This window comes from Bos javanicus, chromosome 18 (assembly GCF_032452875.1).
Source record: "Bos javanicus breed banteng chromosome 18, ARS-OSU_banteng_1.0, whole genome shotgun sequence".
Taxonomy (NCBI): Eukaryota; Metazoa; Chordata; class Mammalia; order Artiodactyla; family Bovidae; genus Bos; species Bos javanicus.
Window position 1 is genome coordinate 57,632,554 of NC_083885.1, and position 14,679 is coordinate 57,647,232.

Below are 14,679 nucleotides of genomic sequence, written 5' to 3' on the forward strand. Positions count from 1 at the left end.
GAACCCAAATACTTGATGGTGTCACTAAGTTGTTGAGCCACACTGAAACTGCCTACCTCCATATTTCTTTCCATGATTTACTTTATTACTTATAGCCAAACTAACCTTCATTGATGCACTCCTTACATTTCCAGTGAGAAACTCAATTGGAAAAGGAAGTCATCCTGCTCGGGAGAGCAGTAGCAAGTCCTGAATTTCACTGGCCCCAGACATTTGATCAGATGACAAATACTTAAGGATGTTTTTATGCCAAACTCTGTGTTAAATGCTGGTGATAATGACATGGTCTCTACCTTCGTATAACTCTCAGTTTAGAGAGGAAGTCAGAGGTTAAACAAGTAATTACATATTTACATACAAGAAGCAGGAAGTCCAGAGCCTCTAGGACTCAATTCATAGCCAAGGCAGGTTTGGGTCATGGGTTAGAGAAGAGTCCTTTAAGATGGTAACAGTTCCCTTTGTACTTGAAATATTAACGATGTAGAGCAAAGAATCCTGCTCCAGGTGCAGTAAACTCTAGAAGCAAAGGCCTGGAGGCAAACTAAAGTATGGAGAAGAGAAGCAGGGGTGAAATTTCTGGAAGGAGAGGTTAGAGAGGCCAACAGAGGCCAAACCACAAAGCTTCAACAAAGGTCTCCATGAGGAGCTTGGATAATATCTGAAGGGCAATGGGCAACCCTAGAAGGGCTTAAAGAGAAGAGGTATGTGATCTGATTTAAGATGAAGATTCTGGGAGCTGGATGGGGCGTAGCCTGGAAGAGGCAAACATGGATATAGGAAGACCTTTTCAGAGAATGAGGCAGGGCACCCTCTCCAGCTCCCGGCCGCACAGACCCTTGCCCGCTTGAAGGCTGTACAAACCACACTGTTCGGTTAGCAGGAGTCTCTCCCAGCCGTGGAGCCCTATCTCCTTAGTTGCATGAATACAGGGAGAATCTTCCTGGGCGCTGAGAGAGGGAGACGGGAAGTCCCACTTTCCAGGTCGAACCATCAATCACAGTGGGACAGGAAGTCCCTGACTGCTACGAAGGCGAAACAGGAAGTCCCGCCCCCAAAGTCCTGCACAGAGCGAGCCACTCGCCTGGCTCACACCTGTGTAGCTGCCCGAACGGTTTTGGGGCCCCCACCTGGAGGCATGCCAGTGGCCTAGAAGAGAGAAGAGGGACGGGGAACAACCACAAGAGTTACCCTGGATGTGACATAACTCACCCTTTCCCAGTGCTAGCTCGCACCATTCCAAAATTAGCTGAGGGGAATTTCCCCATTTACAAAGGGGAAAAAAGGTCTAGTCACCCTTGGGAGAAACAAGGCATGCAACAACTCAAATTTTATGGGGAAGAGATGTTCTGTCCTACTTTAGAGAGAAAATGAAAGCTTTCCCAATTTTTATGGAAATGAATGAAGGCATTTTGGGGAAATTGGAATTTCATGCATATATATATATATATATATATATATATACACACACACACGATGGAAAGTCCTGTCCAACTTCTGTGTATCAAAAAAAAAAAAAAAAAAAAGAGGGGGAAAATCTATCAACTTTCTGAACCAACAAAAAAAGCTGGAGGAAGAGAACTCTGACCATCTCCTCTGCCTGACTAAAACACAAAAATTCCCACCCCCATTCCAGGACCCTGGGGCACCCATACTCACTGGGTGGGCCCTGATTGGGCTAGGGTTCTCCAGCAGTACTTTGAGGGGCAGAGGCTGTGGGGTGTGCACTGGGGTCAAGCTCTGCACCTTCTTTTCCGGTTGGGGGACTACAGGGGTCCACGTGCCAGGTTGCTTCTTTTTCTTATGCGCCTCTCCTGGGAAAGGGAAGAGGAAGAGAAATAGGAATGCTTGATTGGCTGTACTCACATGCCCATTCAGTCAATGGCAAAGGAAGCTGGGCTGAAGGTGGATTAGATGGACTGGAGGTAACTGCTGCTGATTGGTTCAGAGGCTGAACCAGTGGGACTCTTTCCAGGAGTGGGTTCCCCACTTACTTTGAGAGCGGCACAGACAGCAGATGCACAGGAAGAGAAGAGCTGCCAGGAGTGCCAGGCCTAGTAGGGACCCCAGAACGATGCCAGCGATGGCCCCAGGGCCCAGGGTGGGACCTGGAAGAAACCAAGAGAAAGGGAATAAGGGGAACGGAACCAAAGCCGGACCTGTTTCCTGAGCCTTCTGCCTCAACCCTCCATTCGTCAGAACCCAGGAATCTGAGACCCCTTACACCTCAGTTCATTAAATGTTTCCTGAATGACTGTGGTGTGTCTGGCATTGTCAGGCGGTGAAGATCCATTGGTGAGCAAACCAAGATACCCACTATCCTGTGGGTTGATATTAATATTAGGAGGGAAATCAGAAACGAATGGGGAAATACATAACATAATTACAGATTGTGTTCAGAAGAAAAAATAAATGAGCTATGAGAGAAATTTGCTTTTGATGTCTCTGCTTTCAGGAGCAAAATCAGACACATCACTTTGCTGGCAAAGGTCCCTACAGTCAAAGTTCTGGTTTTTCTAGTTGTCATGTACAGATGTGAGAATTGGACCAGAAAGAAGGCTGAGTGCCAAAGGATTGATGCTTCTAAATTGTGCTAGAGAAGATTCTTGAGGGTCCCTTGCACTTCAAGGAGATCAAACCAGTCAATCCTAAAGGAAATCAACACTGAATATGCATTGGAAGGACTGCTGCTGAAGCTGAAGTGCTAATACTTTGGCCACCTGCTGTGAAGAACCTACTCTTCGGGAAAGACCCTGATGCTGGGAAAGACTGAAGGCAAAAGGAGAAGGGGGTGGCAGAGGATGAGATGGATGGATGGCATCAACCAGTGCAATGGACATGAACTTGAGCAAACTCCTGGGGATAGTGAAAAACGGGAGTCTGGCATGCTGGCAGCATGCATGGGAGTCCATGCTGTTGCCTTAGACACGACTTAGCCACTGAACAACAACAAATGACAAAAATAATGGAAGAGGAGGTGACGTTTAGAAAAGTTGGTGAGGGAAGTCCTCAAGGAAGTAACATTTGAGCAGAGACCTGGGGAATAGGGAGCCAGGCATGCTAAACAGGGAGACAAGGGTGTTCCAAGCAGAGGGAACAGAATATGCAAAGACTCAGAGGCAGGAAAGAGTTATCTGTGTTCAATGAAGGCCAGTGTGGGTGGAGGATATGGAATGAAGGTGGAAGAGGTAAGGGTTGAGGTTAGAGGGATTAAGAGGGGCCAGAGCCTGGGCATGAAAGGCTTTTTAAGCAAGGTAGCAGCAACATGGTCTGATTTGCATAACTTTGGCGTCTACTTGGAGGATGGATTGTAAGCTGGCAAGAGGGGTCATAAAGACACCAGGAAAATGGCTACTGCAGTCCACGCAAGAGAGGACTGTGGTGTCTGACCAGAGTGTAGAAGTGAAGATGGAAAGAAGCAGATGATTAAGAAAGCATCTTGGAATGGAATTTGTACCCTGCTCTTGTGTGAAAATTGTATAAATTTTAATTATGTTGGATTGGCTCATAGTGCTTTTCAGATCTACTATATCCTTCTACTTTTCTGTCTATACATTCTATTAATTTTTGAGTGTGATATTGAAAGTACAGCTAAATATCTTAATTTATCTACTTAAATAATTACAATATATAGTTGAACTACGTGTAACTTTCTTCTGTATTTTCCAAGTCTCCTGTAAATGTATTATCATACTTTCATAGTTTAAAAAATAAAAAATTTAAAACTCAAAAAAAAAAAAAAAGCATTTTGGAAGGAAGTGATGGGACTCTGGAGATATTTGGGATGTTACAGGTGATGTCAGCATGTGGGTGGTACCATTTTCCAGGATAGAAAGACTGGGGAGTTGACAGGAGAGGGGTGGGCAGGGTAGAGTTTGGAGAAATATCAAGAGGTTTATTTTGGACATGTAAAGTCTGAAATGTCAGTTGGACATTAAAAGTGAAGATGTCAAGTAGGGAGGTGGCTTTTCAAGTCTGGAGTTCAGAGGTCTGGGCTGGAGATCAGACATTTGAGCATCATCTGAGTATTGATGATATTTAAGGCAGTGAGAGTGGAAAGGCCACAATGGGGAGAAATATAGGTGGAGAAGAGAGCTAAGGAAGGACGCATCCAGTACTTAGAAGTGGGAATATTCAAAACTACTGAAACCCCCGCGCTTCACAACTAGAGAGTGTGCGCTGCCACGAAAGATCCTGCACAATGCAATGAAGGTCCCATGTGTTGCAACTAAGACCAATGCAGCTAACTAAATCAATAAAAATTTTGAAAAGGAAGTTGGAGAGTGTTACTAATTGTCTCCTCCCCCAAAAGATACAGTACCAGTGAAGGTGACTTTACTTGGAAATACAGTCTTTGCAGATGTAATCAAGTCAAGATGATATGCAAAGACTTCATTTCCAAATAAGGTCACACAGGGACCTATGTATCTACATTTCCCCTAGCATCACTACTCGGGCCCTTTGGGGTCATTAATAAGTGAAATAAGGGTTTCTTGAACATAAGCCCTGACATACCATGACAGTTGATCTGACAACTGGAACAGTTTCAAAGTAACTAACAGGCAAGATATGCTGGACAAAGGGATGACTCACTTCCCAGGTGAGATGGAGTGGACGACGTGAGATCTCATCGTGCTACTCAGGCATGCAATTTAAAACTTCAGCTCAGTTCAGTCCTTCAGTCATGTCCAACTCTTTGAGACCCCATGAATTGCAGCACGCCAGGCCTCCCTGTCCATCACCAACTCCCAGAGTTCACTCAAACTCATGTCCATCCAGTCGGTGATGCCATCCAGCTATCTCAACCTCTGTTGTCCCCTTCTCCTCCTGCCCCCGATCCCTCCCAGCATCAGAGTCTTTTCCAGTGAGTCAACTCTTCCCATGAGGTGGCCAATGTACTGGAGTTTCAGCTTTAGCATCATTCCTTCCAAAGAAATCCCAGGGCTGATCTCCTTTAGAATGGACTGGTTGGATCTCCTTGCAGTCCAAGGGACTCTCAAGAGTCTTCTCCAACACCACAGTTCAAAAGCATCAATTCTTTGGCACTCAGCCTTCTTCACGGTCCAACTCTCACATCCATACATGACCACTGGAAAAACCATAGCCTTGACTAGACAGACCTTTGTTGGCGAAGTAATGTTTCTGCTTTTGAATATGCTATCTAGGTTGGTCATAACTTTCCTTCCAAGAGTAAGTGTCTTTTAATTTCATGGCTGCAGTCACCATCTGCAGTGATTCTGGAGCCCAAAAAGATAAAGTCTGACACTGTTTCCACTGTTTCCCCATCTATTTCCCGTGAAGTGATGGGACCAAATGCCATGATCTTTGTTTTCTGAATGTTGAGCTTTAAGCCAAATTTTTCACTCTACATTTTCACTTTCATCAAGAGGCTTTTTAGTTCCTCTTCACTTTCTGCCATAAGGGTGGTGTCATCTGCATATCTGAGGTTATTGAATATTTCTCCCAACAATCTTGATTCCAGCTTGTGCTTCTTCCAGCCCAGCATTTCTCATGATGTACTCTGCATAGAAGTTAAATAAGCAGGGTGACAATATACAGCCTTGACTCCTTTTCCTATTTGGAACCAGTCTGTTGTTTCATGTCCAGTTCTAACTGTTGCTTCCTGACCTGCATATAGGTTTCTCAAGAGGCAGGTCAGGTGGTCTGGTATTCCCATCTCTTTCAGAATCCAAGACACACCTAGGGTAACAGGCAAATTTGGCCTGTTACAGAATGAAGCAGGGCAAAGGCTAATAGAGTTTTGCCAAGAGAACACACTGGTCACAGCAAACACCCTCTTCCAACAACACAAGAGAAGACTCTACACATGGACATCACCAGATGGTCAATACCGAAATCAGACTGATTCTATTCTTTGCAGCCAAAGATGGAGAAGCTCTATACAGTCAGTAAAAATAAGACTGGGAGCTGACTGTGGCTCAGATCATGAACTCCTTATTGCCAAATTCAGACTTAAATTGAAGAAAGTAGGGAAAACCACTAGACCATTCAGGTATGACCTAAATCAAATCCCTTATGATTATACAGTGGAAGCGAGAAATAGATTTAAGGGCCTAGATCTGATAGATAGAGTGCCTGGTGAACTATGGACGGAGGTTTGTGATACTGTACAAGAGACAGGGATCAAGACCATCCCCATGGAAAGAAATGCAAAAAAGCAAAATGGCTGTCTGAGGAGGCCTTACAAATAGCTGTGAAAAGGAGAGAAGCGAAAAGCAAAGGAGAAAAGGAGAGATATAAGCATCTGAATGCAAAGTTCCAAAGAATAGCAAGAAGAGATAAGAAAGCCTTCCTCAGGGATCAATGCAAAGAAATAGAGGAAAACAACAGAATGGGAAAGACTAGAGATCTCTTCAAGAAAATTAGAGATACCAAGGGAACATTTCATGGAAAGATGGGCTCGATAAAGGACAGAAATGGTATGGACCTAACAGAAGCAGAAGATATTAAGAAGAGGTGGCAAGAATACACAGGAGAATTGTACAAAAAGATCTTCACGACCCAGATAATCATGATGGTGTGATCACTCACCTAGAGTCAGATATCCTGGAATGTGAAGTCAAGTGGGCCTTAGAAAGCATCACTACGAACAAAGCTAGTGGAGGTGATGGAATTCCAGTTGAACTATTTCAAATCCTGGAAGATGATGCTGTGAAAGGGCTGCACTCAATATGCCAGCAAGTTTGGAAAACAGCAGTGGCCATAGGACTGGAAAAGGTCAGTTTTCATTCCAATCCCAAAGAAAGGCAATGCCAAAGAATGCTCAAACTACCGCACAATTGCACTCATCTCACACGCTGGTAAAAGTAATGCTCAATATTTTCCAAGCCAGGCTCCAGCAATATGTGAACCGTGAACTTCCAGATGTTCAAGCTGGTTTTAGAAAAGGCAGAGGAACCAGAGATCAAATTGCCAACATCCACTGGATCATGGAAAAAGCAAGAGAGTTCCAGAAAAACATCTACTTTTGCTTTATTGACAAGGCCAAAGCCTTTGACTGTGTGGATCACAATAAACTGTGGAAAATTCTGAAAGAGATGGGAATACCAGACCACCTGAACTGCCTCTTGAGAAACCTATTATAAATCGTTTATATCTGAGATTTTCCATTTAATATTTTCAGACCTCGGCTGACCCCTCGTAACTGAAACCTCGGAAATCAAAACCGAGGATAAAGGGGCTACTGTATCTTTTGCAGGGGGGAGCACAATTCAACCAATCAAGTCAAGATAAGATCATTAGGGTGGTTCCTCATCGGATATGACTTGTGTCCTTATAGGAAGACAGAGACACATACAGGGAGGAGGAGGAGACTGTGAGAGGCTGAAGGCAGAAGCTGGAGTAATGCCAAGGATTGACAGTCACTATCAGATGATAGAGAGCTTCCCTGGTGGTTCAGCTGGTAAAGAATCTGCCTGCAATATGGGAGACCTGGGTTTGATCCCTGGATTGGGAAGATCCCCTGGAGAAGGGAACAGCTACCCACTCCAGTATTCTGGCCTGGAGAATTCCATGGAGTATATAGTCCATGGGGTTGCAAAGAGTCGGACACAACTGAGTGACTTTCACTTTCGCTTTATCAGAAGCTAGAAGGAGGCAAGTGAGGATTCTTCGCAGAATCTCAGAGGCAGGGACTTCCCTGGGGTCCTGCGGTTAAGAATTTGCCTACAATGCATGGGATGAGATCGGGGGAACTAAGACAATGTGCTTTGGGGCAACTAAGCCTGTGGGCTGCAATGAAGCCCCAGTACAGTCAAAATTTTTAAATTAATTGAAAAAAAGAATCTGCCTTATTCAGATGGGATGTGCAGTTCGATCCCTGGTCAGGGGAGCTAAGATCCTACAGGCCACAGGCAGCTAAGCTCCGTGGGTCGCAACTAAAGAAAAGCGCACACGCTCTGGAGCCCAGGTTCCACAAGAGAAGCCAGTGCACCACAAGGAACACACAGTACACGGAAAACAGAAACAAAAAACAACTCAACAGTCTCAGAGGCAGCGTGACCCTGCACAGACTCCTGGCTTCCAGAGTTGGCACAGAATACATTTCTGTTGTTTCTAGCCACACAGTTCAAGGTATCTAATTACGGCAACCCCAGGAAACTAATGCAGAGAAAGAAGGAAGATCCAACTAAAGAGTCTTGAGAGGGGGAAGTCCAGGAGAAAGGCTCCAACTCACCGACCCGGTAGATCTGGCTTTGGGAGGGCGTCCCTGGCTGGTCCCCCAGGGTGGGCAGGATACGAAAGACCCAGGTCCTGGGATTCTGAAGAGGGAGGGGCACCACAGCTGAACGCTCCCGAGGCCCCAGGATGAGCAGGGAGACCCAGTCTGAGGCGATGGCTCTGCCCGGGTCAGGGGCCTCCACCCGTGCCTGGATTTGGAAACGGCTGACCAGGGCTCCGCGCTCCACATCCCAAGTCAGCACTGCTGCATCCCGGGTTCTCTGCAGCCTCCACGAGGAGATGGATGGTCCTGGAGGGGTGAGGCGGGAGGTCAAGGTGGAAGCTGGCTTCACTGGTCCAAGAGGGAGAGGAACAGGGGTCACAGACCTAGACTTCTAAGTCCTAGGAGCAGAGGGTCTGGAGACCCCAACTCCTGGATCTAAGACAGGAAGAGAATGGGGGCCTGGACTCTTGGGTCTGAGGGAGCAAGGGTCTGAGGGTTCCCTGGAAAAAGTGACTGAGGTCCAGGATTCCCTGAGGGATCAGGGATCTGGGGGTGGGAGTCCTAGGGTCTGGGGTTGGAGGAGGCCCAGGACAAAGATTTCTGTGTCTGAGGGATGAGGGGCTGGGGGTCTGGAGCCCTAGGTCTGAGGGAGGAACTGGCTGGAGTCCCAGTCTCCTGGGTTTCGGAGAAGAGAGATTCTGGGAAAAGGTGGGACTCACCAATGAGGGTGATCTTGTCGACCCCAGCACCCAGCGCCCCACTGCACAACACAGAGTAATTTCCCAGGTCCCAGTCCAGGCTGAAGTTGCCAATGAGAAGTCTCCGCCCATCCTCAGTGAGCTGCAGGCGTCCTCCACCTCCTGGGGCTACGGGCCGCCCTTCCCTGGCCCAGGATGCTCTGGAAGGTGGGGGACAGCCAGACGCCTGCAGCGCTACCTCTGCCTCTCCAGACCGTGTCTCCTCTACGATTGGGTGAAGCAGGACCTCTCGGGGGGCCTCTGTAGCCGGAAGAAACCCGAGCAAGAAAGTCAAAGAAGGAGTCCTGTGCCCTTTGGTGAATCTAATAGGGCACCTTAGCCACAAGAGGAAGATCTGCCCTTTCACTCTCTCCCTCATTCATTCGTCTGATTTCCTTAACGAGGACTTATGAAATACATGCAGTAGACCAGGTCATATTATTCTCAACCATTTGTTGCTCTGAACACTTGGGAAACTGTCAGTTCTCTTGGTGGGTCCAGGAAAGAAATTTTGGACCGGCCCCTGCTTGAGGTATAGAGAAAACCTCCGAACATCTGTAGGGTTGAAAACAGAGGAAATCCTCCTCCCTCGAGTCCTGAAGGAGCAAAGCAGTACCAGCTCCTCCTCGAGGGAAACAGTAAGGAAATCCCACAGGCTCTCACCCGGGATGACAATGCACGTGCGCGTGGTCACCAGGTGGCGAGCAAGGCAGGTGACGGGGACGCCGCTGAGCCGGGGGTGGGCGGGGACCACTGCCTGGAGCACAGGGGACGCCAGTCCCTCCTGGACGCCTTCGGGGAGACCCTGGAACTTCAGGGAGGCGGCAGGGGCCCCGCCGGGCCACGAGCAGCGGAAGCGGAGGCTGCGATCCCCAGGACCCCCTTCGACTGAGCACTGAGGGGACCCGGGGGGCAAATCTGTAGAGGAAAGGGAGAGATCAAGGGGTCAGTCGGCTCTGTGTCCGTTCCCCGCCCAGCCCCTTTACTCTTCTTCTTCACCTGACCCCGCCCCGTAGGCACTGACCCCGCCCATTCTCGTGTAAACCCCTCTCGCTTTCCCGCAACCCCAGGGCTAAGTGGACAGCCCCACTGCCTGTCGCGGATTTCCTAAGGAAGCTTCATCTTGCCACTCTGATTCTTTTCCTTCCGCTCGTAGCCCCGCCCCCTTTTCTAGCTCCACCCCTTTCACCAGGGTCTCGGCCCCCTCTTTGATTACTCTGAGTAGCCTCTTCTTATTGACCCCTTCCCTTTTGTTGACACCCCTGCCCTTCCTACTGGGCCTGCCCCCTTTCTAAGATGACCCTGTCCCTTTCTAGAATGAATCCGCCCCTTCCTCTGTGACTCCGTCCCCTTTCCCAGGTAACTTCTTTTCCTGATCCCAGTTACTGGCCCAAGCAACTTAGGCCCTTTCCTATCTCCTGCTGCTGCTGCTGCTGCTAAGTCGCTTCAGTCGTGTCCGACTCTGTGCGACCCCATAGACGGCAGCCCACCAGGCTCCCCTGTCCCTGGGATTCTCCAAGCAAGAACACTGGAGTGGGTTGCCATTTCCTTCTCCAATGCATGAAAGTGAAAAGTTAAAGTGAAGTCGCTCAGTCGTGTCTGACTCTTAGCGACCCCATGGACTGCAGCCTACCAGGCTCCTCTGTCCATGGGATTTTCCAGGCAAGAGTACTACTTTTTGTCATTTACTTTGTTGCTCAGTCGTTCAGTCATGTCCGACTCTTTTCGGGCACATGGACCGCGGCTCACCAGGCTTTCCTGTCCTTCACTATCTCCCGGAGTTTGTTCAAACTCCTGTCCATTGAGTCAGTGATGCCATCCAACCATCTCATCCTCTGTTGCTCCCTCCTCCTCCTACCTTCAACCTTTCCCAGCATCAGGGTCTTTTACGATTTACGTCCGCTGCTTGATTTGTTGAGACTGCCCCTTGCCCAGGAGTCCCCGCCCTCTCGGTGCTGACCCAGGCCCTTCTCGCCATCCTTGCTCCTCCCCTTCTCCTGGGCATCCCTGTTCCTCTACAGAGATCTCCGCCCCTCCCTGTCGGCCCCGCCCCTCCATGCTGGCCCCGCTCCCTCCAGGAGTCCCATACGCTCGCTGGTACCGCCCCTTCTCCCGGGCATCCCCGCCCCTCCTTGGTGGCCCCGCCCCTGCATCCTGCCCAGCCACACTCACCAGCCACCGTGAGGTTGAGCAGCGAGCGGCTGCGGCTGCCAGTTCGCGGGTTCCTGGCGATACAGGCGTAGGCGCCAGCGTGGCCGGGCCGGACCGCGGGCAGCAGGAGGCGTGGGCCAGTGGGCACGGCGGCCTCGGCGGGGTCGGCCAGACTCCAGGTGATGTCGGCCAGTGGCCGAGAGGCGGCGGTGCAGCTCAGGGTCACGTTGCTGCCCGCGGTGACATACAGGGCGGGGTTGGCATCGCGGTTCGAGGAGACAGTGATGACCGGCAGATCCGGGCCATCTAGGCAGAGGAAGGGGGTTGAAACCGCGAAGGTCGGGGTCATCTGGGGCCGCCCCAGGATTTACGAAGACTAGACATCCTCCCTAGGGACTCCAGGAGCCTGAGCCCTCAGATCTGTGTCCCCGACCGGAGGCTTCCCCCCACTCACAAAAAACGCTGACGTCGGCCGCGGCCTCTGTGTGGCCGAAGGGGCTGTGGACGCGGCAGGTGTACCGGGCGTGGTCGCTGCGCACCGGACGCGCGATGAGAAGCTGGTCGCCCTCTGCGCGGATCCGCGGTGGCTCCGCTCCCGCAGACCCCACTGTATCCAGGGCGCGTCCGTCCCGCGTCCAGCTTAGCTCCCCGCGACCCGGCCCCCACCCCATGCAGCGCAGCCGGAGCTCTGCTGCTCCTTCCTGGGTCTCCGGAGCCTTGGGCTGCATGGACAGCTCGGGCAGGGGCTCTGGGGGAGGGGGCATGGGCTCAGGACTAGGCTCTCAGGCCCTGCTGCCCTTAGGTCCGAGACCCAGTCCCTGCCACCTCTTACACCCAGGACCTGGCCCAGCTGAGTCCCCGTCTTAGCCCTCCTCTTAGCCCCAGGAATCCTCTTCTCGCAGACTGAGTCCCCAACTCTCTCCTCTCTGGGACTCAGGAGTCAGTGCCCCCAGGAGTTTTGGTCCCCAGGTCCAACTTCCCTCAAGCATGGGCCTTGACCCCCAGCTCCTCTTCTGCCTCTTCCCAACTCAGGAGTCCTCTCCCTTGTCTAGAACCCTTGCTCTGGGGAGGACACAGCCGCAGAACAGCGGTAACCTGCCCACCAGCAGGCCCCTGCAGTCAGCAATCTGGAGCTCAGAGCCCACTTACCATACACACCCACCGTGAACTCCCGGATCTGCCGCGAGACCCCGGCCTGGATGACCTCCACTGTGTAGACCCCAGCATCCTTCAGCTGAGCAGAGGTGAGCTCCAGGCCCCCTTGGGCCTGGTCAAATCGTAGGCGGTCTCGATAAGTGGGGTCCAGGCTAGTCAGAGGGGCCCCTGGCCCTAGGCCCCCCGCTGCTAATACCTTGGAACCTCGGCGCCAAACCACCAGAGGGGGTGGGGAGCCAGGGCTGGGGACTGGAACCAGCCGGAGCTGGATGGTGGTCCCCACCAGGACTGCAAGAGGCTCCCCCGCCTGCAGGGGTAAGCTTGTCCCTGCATGAGTCTCTGAGGACACTTTAGAACCCAGGTTCTGTGCAGAGAACTCAAGATCCCTGTCCTCAGGGGAGTATTTTGAAGCTGGGGCCTCCACAGAGACTTTAGTATCAGGGAAGTGAGCAGAAATGCTGGAAGCTGGGGTCCTAAGAGACAAGGAAGGCTCCCGGCTTGGGGCAGCAACTTGTGAACCCAAGGTGTCAGGAGATACATTGGAACTGGGGATTCCAGAGAAGGGTTCCAGATTCAGATTTTCACTCTGAGCAGAAATATTGGACCCAAAGGAATCGTTCAAATCCAGCCCCTTGGGAGACCATTCGGAAAGTGGGGTATCCGTGGAGACTTTTGAGCCTGCCGTCTGATCTGGGAATTTCCAGCTGGGGAGATTGTTGGAGGGAATTTTCGCACCCGGGCCCTGGGAAGAGCTTTCTAGGTCCGAGGAGAGACTGGTTCTCTGAATTTCAGAAGAGGCTTGGAAGGCGAGGACCTCTACTCCAGAGGCTGCAGAGGAGAGAAGGGGAGGGTGGTGCTGGGCTGCAGAAAAGGGGGCTGGTGGGGAACCAGCTGAGCCGGGGGCTTACCCAGGAGCAGGAGGAGCCGCAGAGCCTGTGAGGTGTCCATGGTACTGGCCGCACCCGCGAGGATACTGGAGCAAGACCCAGGGCCTGCACTGATCCCTCTGGGGTTGGACAAGTCTGACAGGACTGGTAGCTTCCTGGGCGGGGAAGAAAGACAGATGTAGTGGGAGGTGCCAGGATCCCCCACCCGGATCTGGTGGCTGAGCCACCGACCCCACCCAATTTGTCCTCATCAGCTGGTCCCAGCTTGGGGTGGGGTGCCTAACCTGACCCCTGCACTCCCCACTTGCCCAGGGTTGGGAGCGGGGTGGGGGGGGGGTGGAGGGGAGATGGTGAGAGTGGAGTCCCAGCTGGAAACTTAGTAGCAAGCTTGTGGAGAGGAGCAGTGGAGGTGAAGCCAGGAAGACTGCCTGGAGGAGGGTGAGGCGTGCTTTCAGAAAGCCCCGCCTCTTAATGGCTGTGGTCTCGTTCCTCTGCAGCCTCCTGGCCTCCGGTCCACTCCGTCCTGCCAGGCCTCAAATACTCCTGTCTGATCCTGCTCCTCCTCTGCTCTCTATGGTCCCTTTTTGCCCTCAGGGCTGTTTTGAGTGGCTGTCTTCCACCCAATCAAATCTCCTGAGACCCAGAGCTGTGTCTCCTTGACCCCTAGAACGGCATACACCCTCTGTCCCACTAAATTTAGGATCTTTCCTCTAACCCCACCCTCAGGCATTCTCCATCTCCAATCAGCTCCACCTTCTAGAGGGATGCTGGAAGCCTTTCTCCTGCCTCTCTTCCCCTCACTGCTGTCAATCTCCAGATCCCATACCACCTCCTTGGCCCCCTGAATCTCTCTGCTCCATCTCTTCCTCTCTTTCTACTGGTATGACCCCAGCACAGGCCCTGACTCCTCTCTCTATCCCCTTGCCTAGCCTCCTCCCTCCAGGCCATGGATCCCCAGATGGTCCAAGAGTCTTTCTAACCCCAGAGCTGCTCCCCCACCCGGCCAACCCACACAGCCCTCTATGGCTCCCCAGCACCTGCCCTGGGAAGACAACCAAGTTCCTCATCTGAACATCCAGGTCCTGCATCACGTAGAGCCACTCCTTTTCCCCTCCAGCACTTACTCTTTGAACACCCCACCATTCTTCAGCCCATCTCTCCCCTCCCAGCCTTGGCCGGGACAGTTTCCTCTGCCTGGAATGTTCTGGCTCACTCCCCTACCCGCTCCCACCTAGCTAAACCACAACTTGTCCTTCAAGTCTCACCTTATTAGGAACCAAAATAATAATTACCCACTTATCATGGACCAGAACTGTGCAAAATGCTTCTCTGGCATTACCGGCCAGAGCCCCTTCTAAACGCTCTATGAGCTGAGTGTTTACGAACCAGGATACTGTGGCTCAGAGATGTCAAGGGACCTGCTGGAGATTGCCCAGGCAGAGGGAAGAGCTTAGTCTGTGACAGTCAGGCTGCTCACTCCTCCTGAGAGCTTCCCCCCAACCCCATGCTGATGATAATAATGGTCATAATACAGAGTGAGCATTTTCTGCATATCAGGTATGGTTCT

At 51.3% G+C, this 14,679-nt stretch overlaps 1 protein-coding gene across 1 annotated transcript; it reads right to left on the bottom strand.

Moving 5' to 3' along the window:
- Positions 1-63: 63 nt before the first annotated feature.
- On the bottom strand, positions 64-13,266 carry VSIG10L (V-set and immunoglobulin domain containing 10 like). Its single transcript, XM_061389124.1, has 10 exons — positions 13,134-13,266; positions 12,220-13,053; positions 11,525-11,818; positions 11,092-11,376; positions 9,583-9,837; positions 8,902-9,180; positions 8,195-8,488; positions 1,992-2,105; positions 1,657-1,811; positions 64-1,146 (listed from the first exon to the last, which is right to left on the bottom strand). The coding sequence occupies exons 1-10, from the start codon at positions 13,171-13,173 to the stop codon at positions 1,087-1,089; spliced, it is 2,610 nt and encodes an 869-aa protein (XP_061245108.1). The 5' UTR covers positions 13,174-13,266; the 3' UTR covers positions 64-1,086.
- Positions 13,267-14,679: the final 1,413 nt, after the last annotated feature.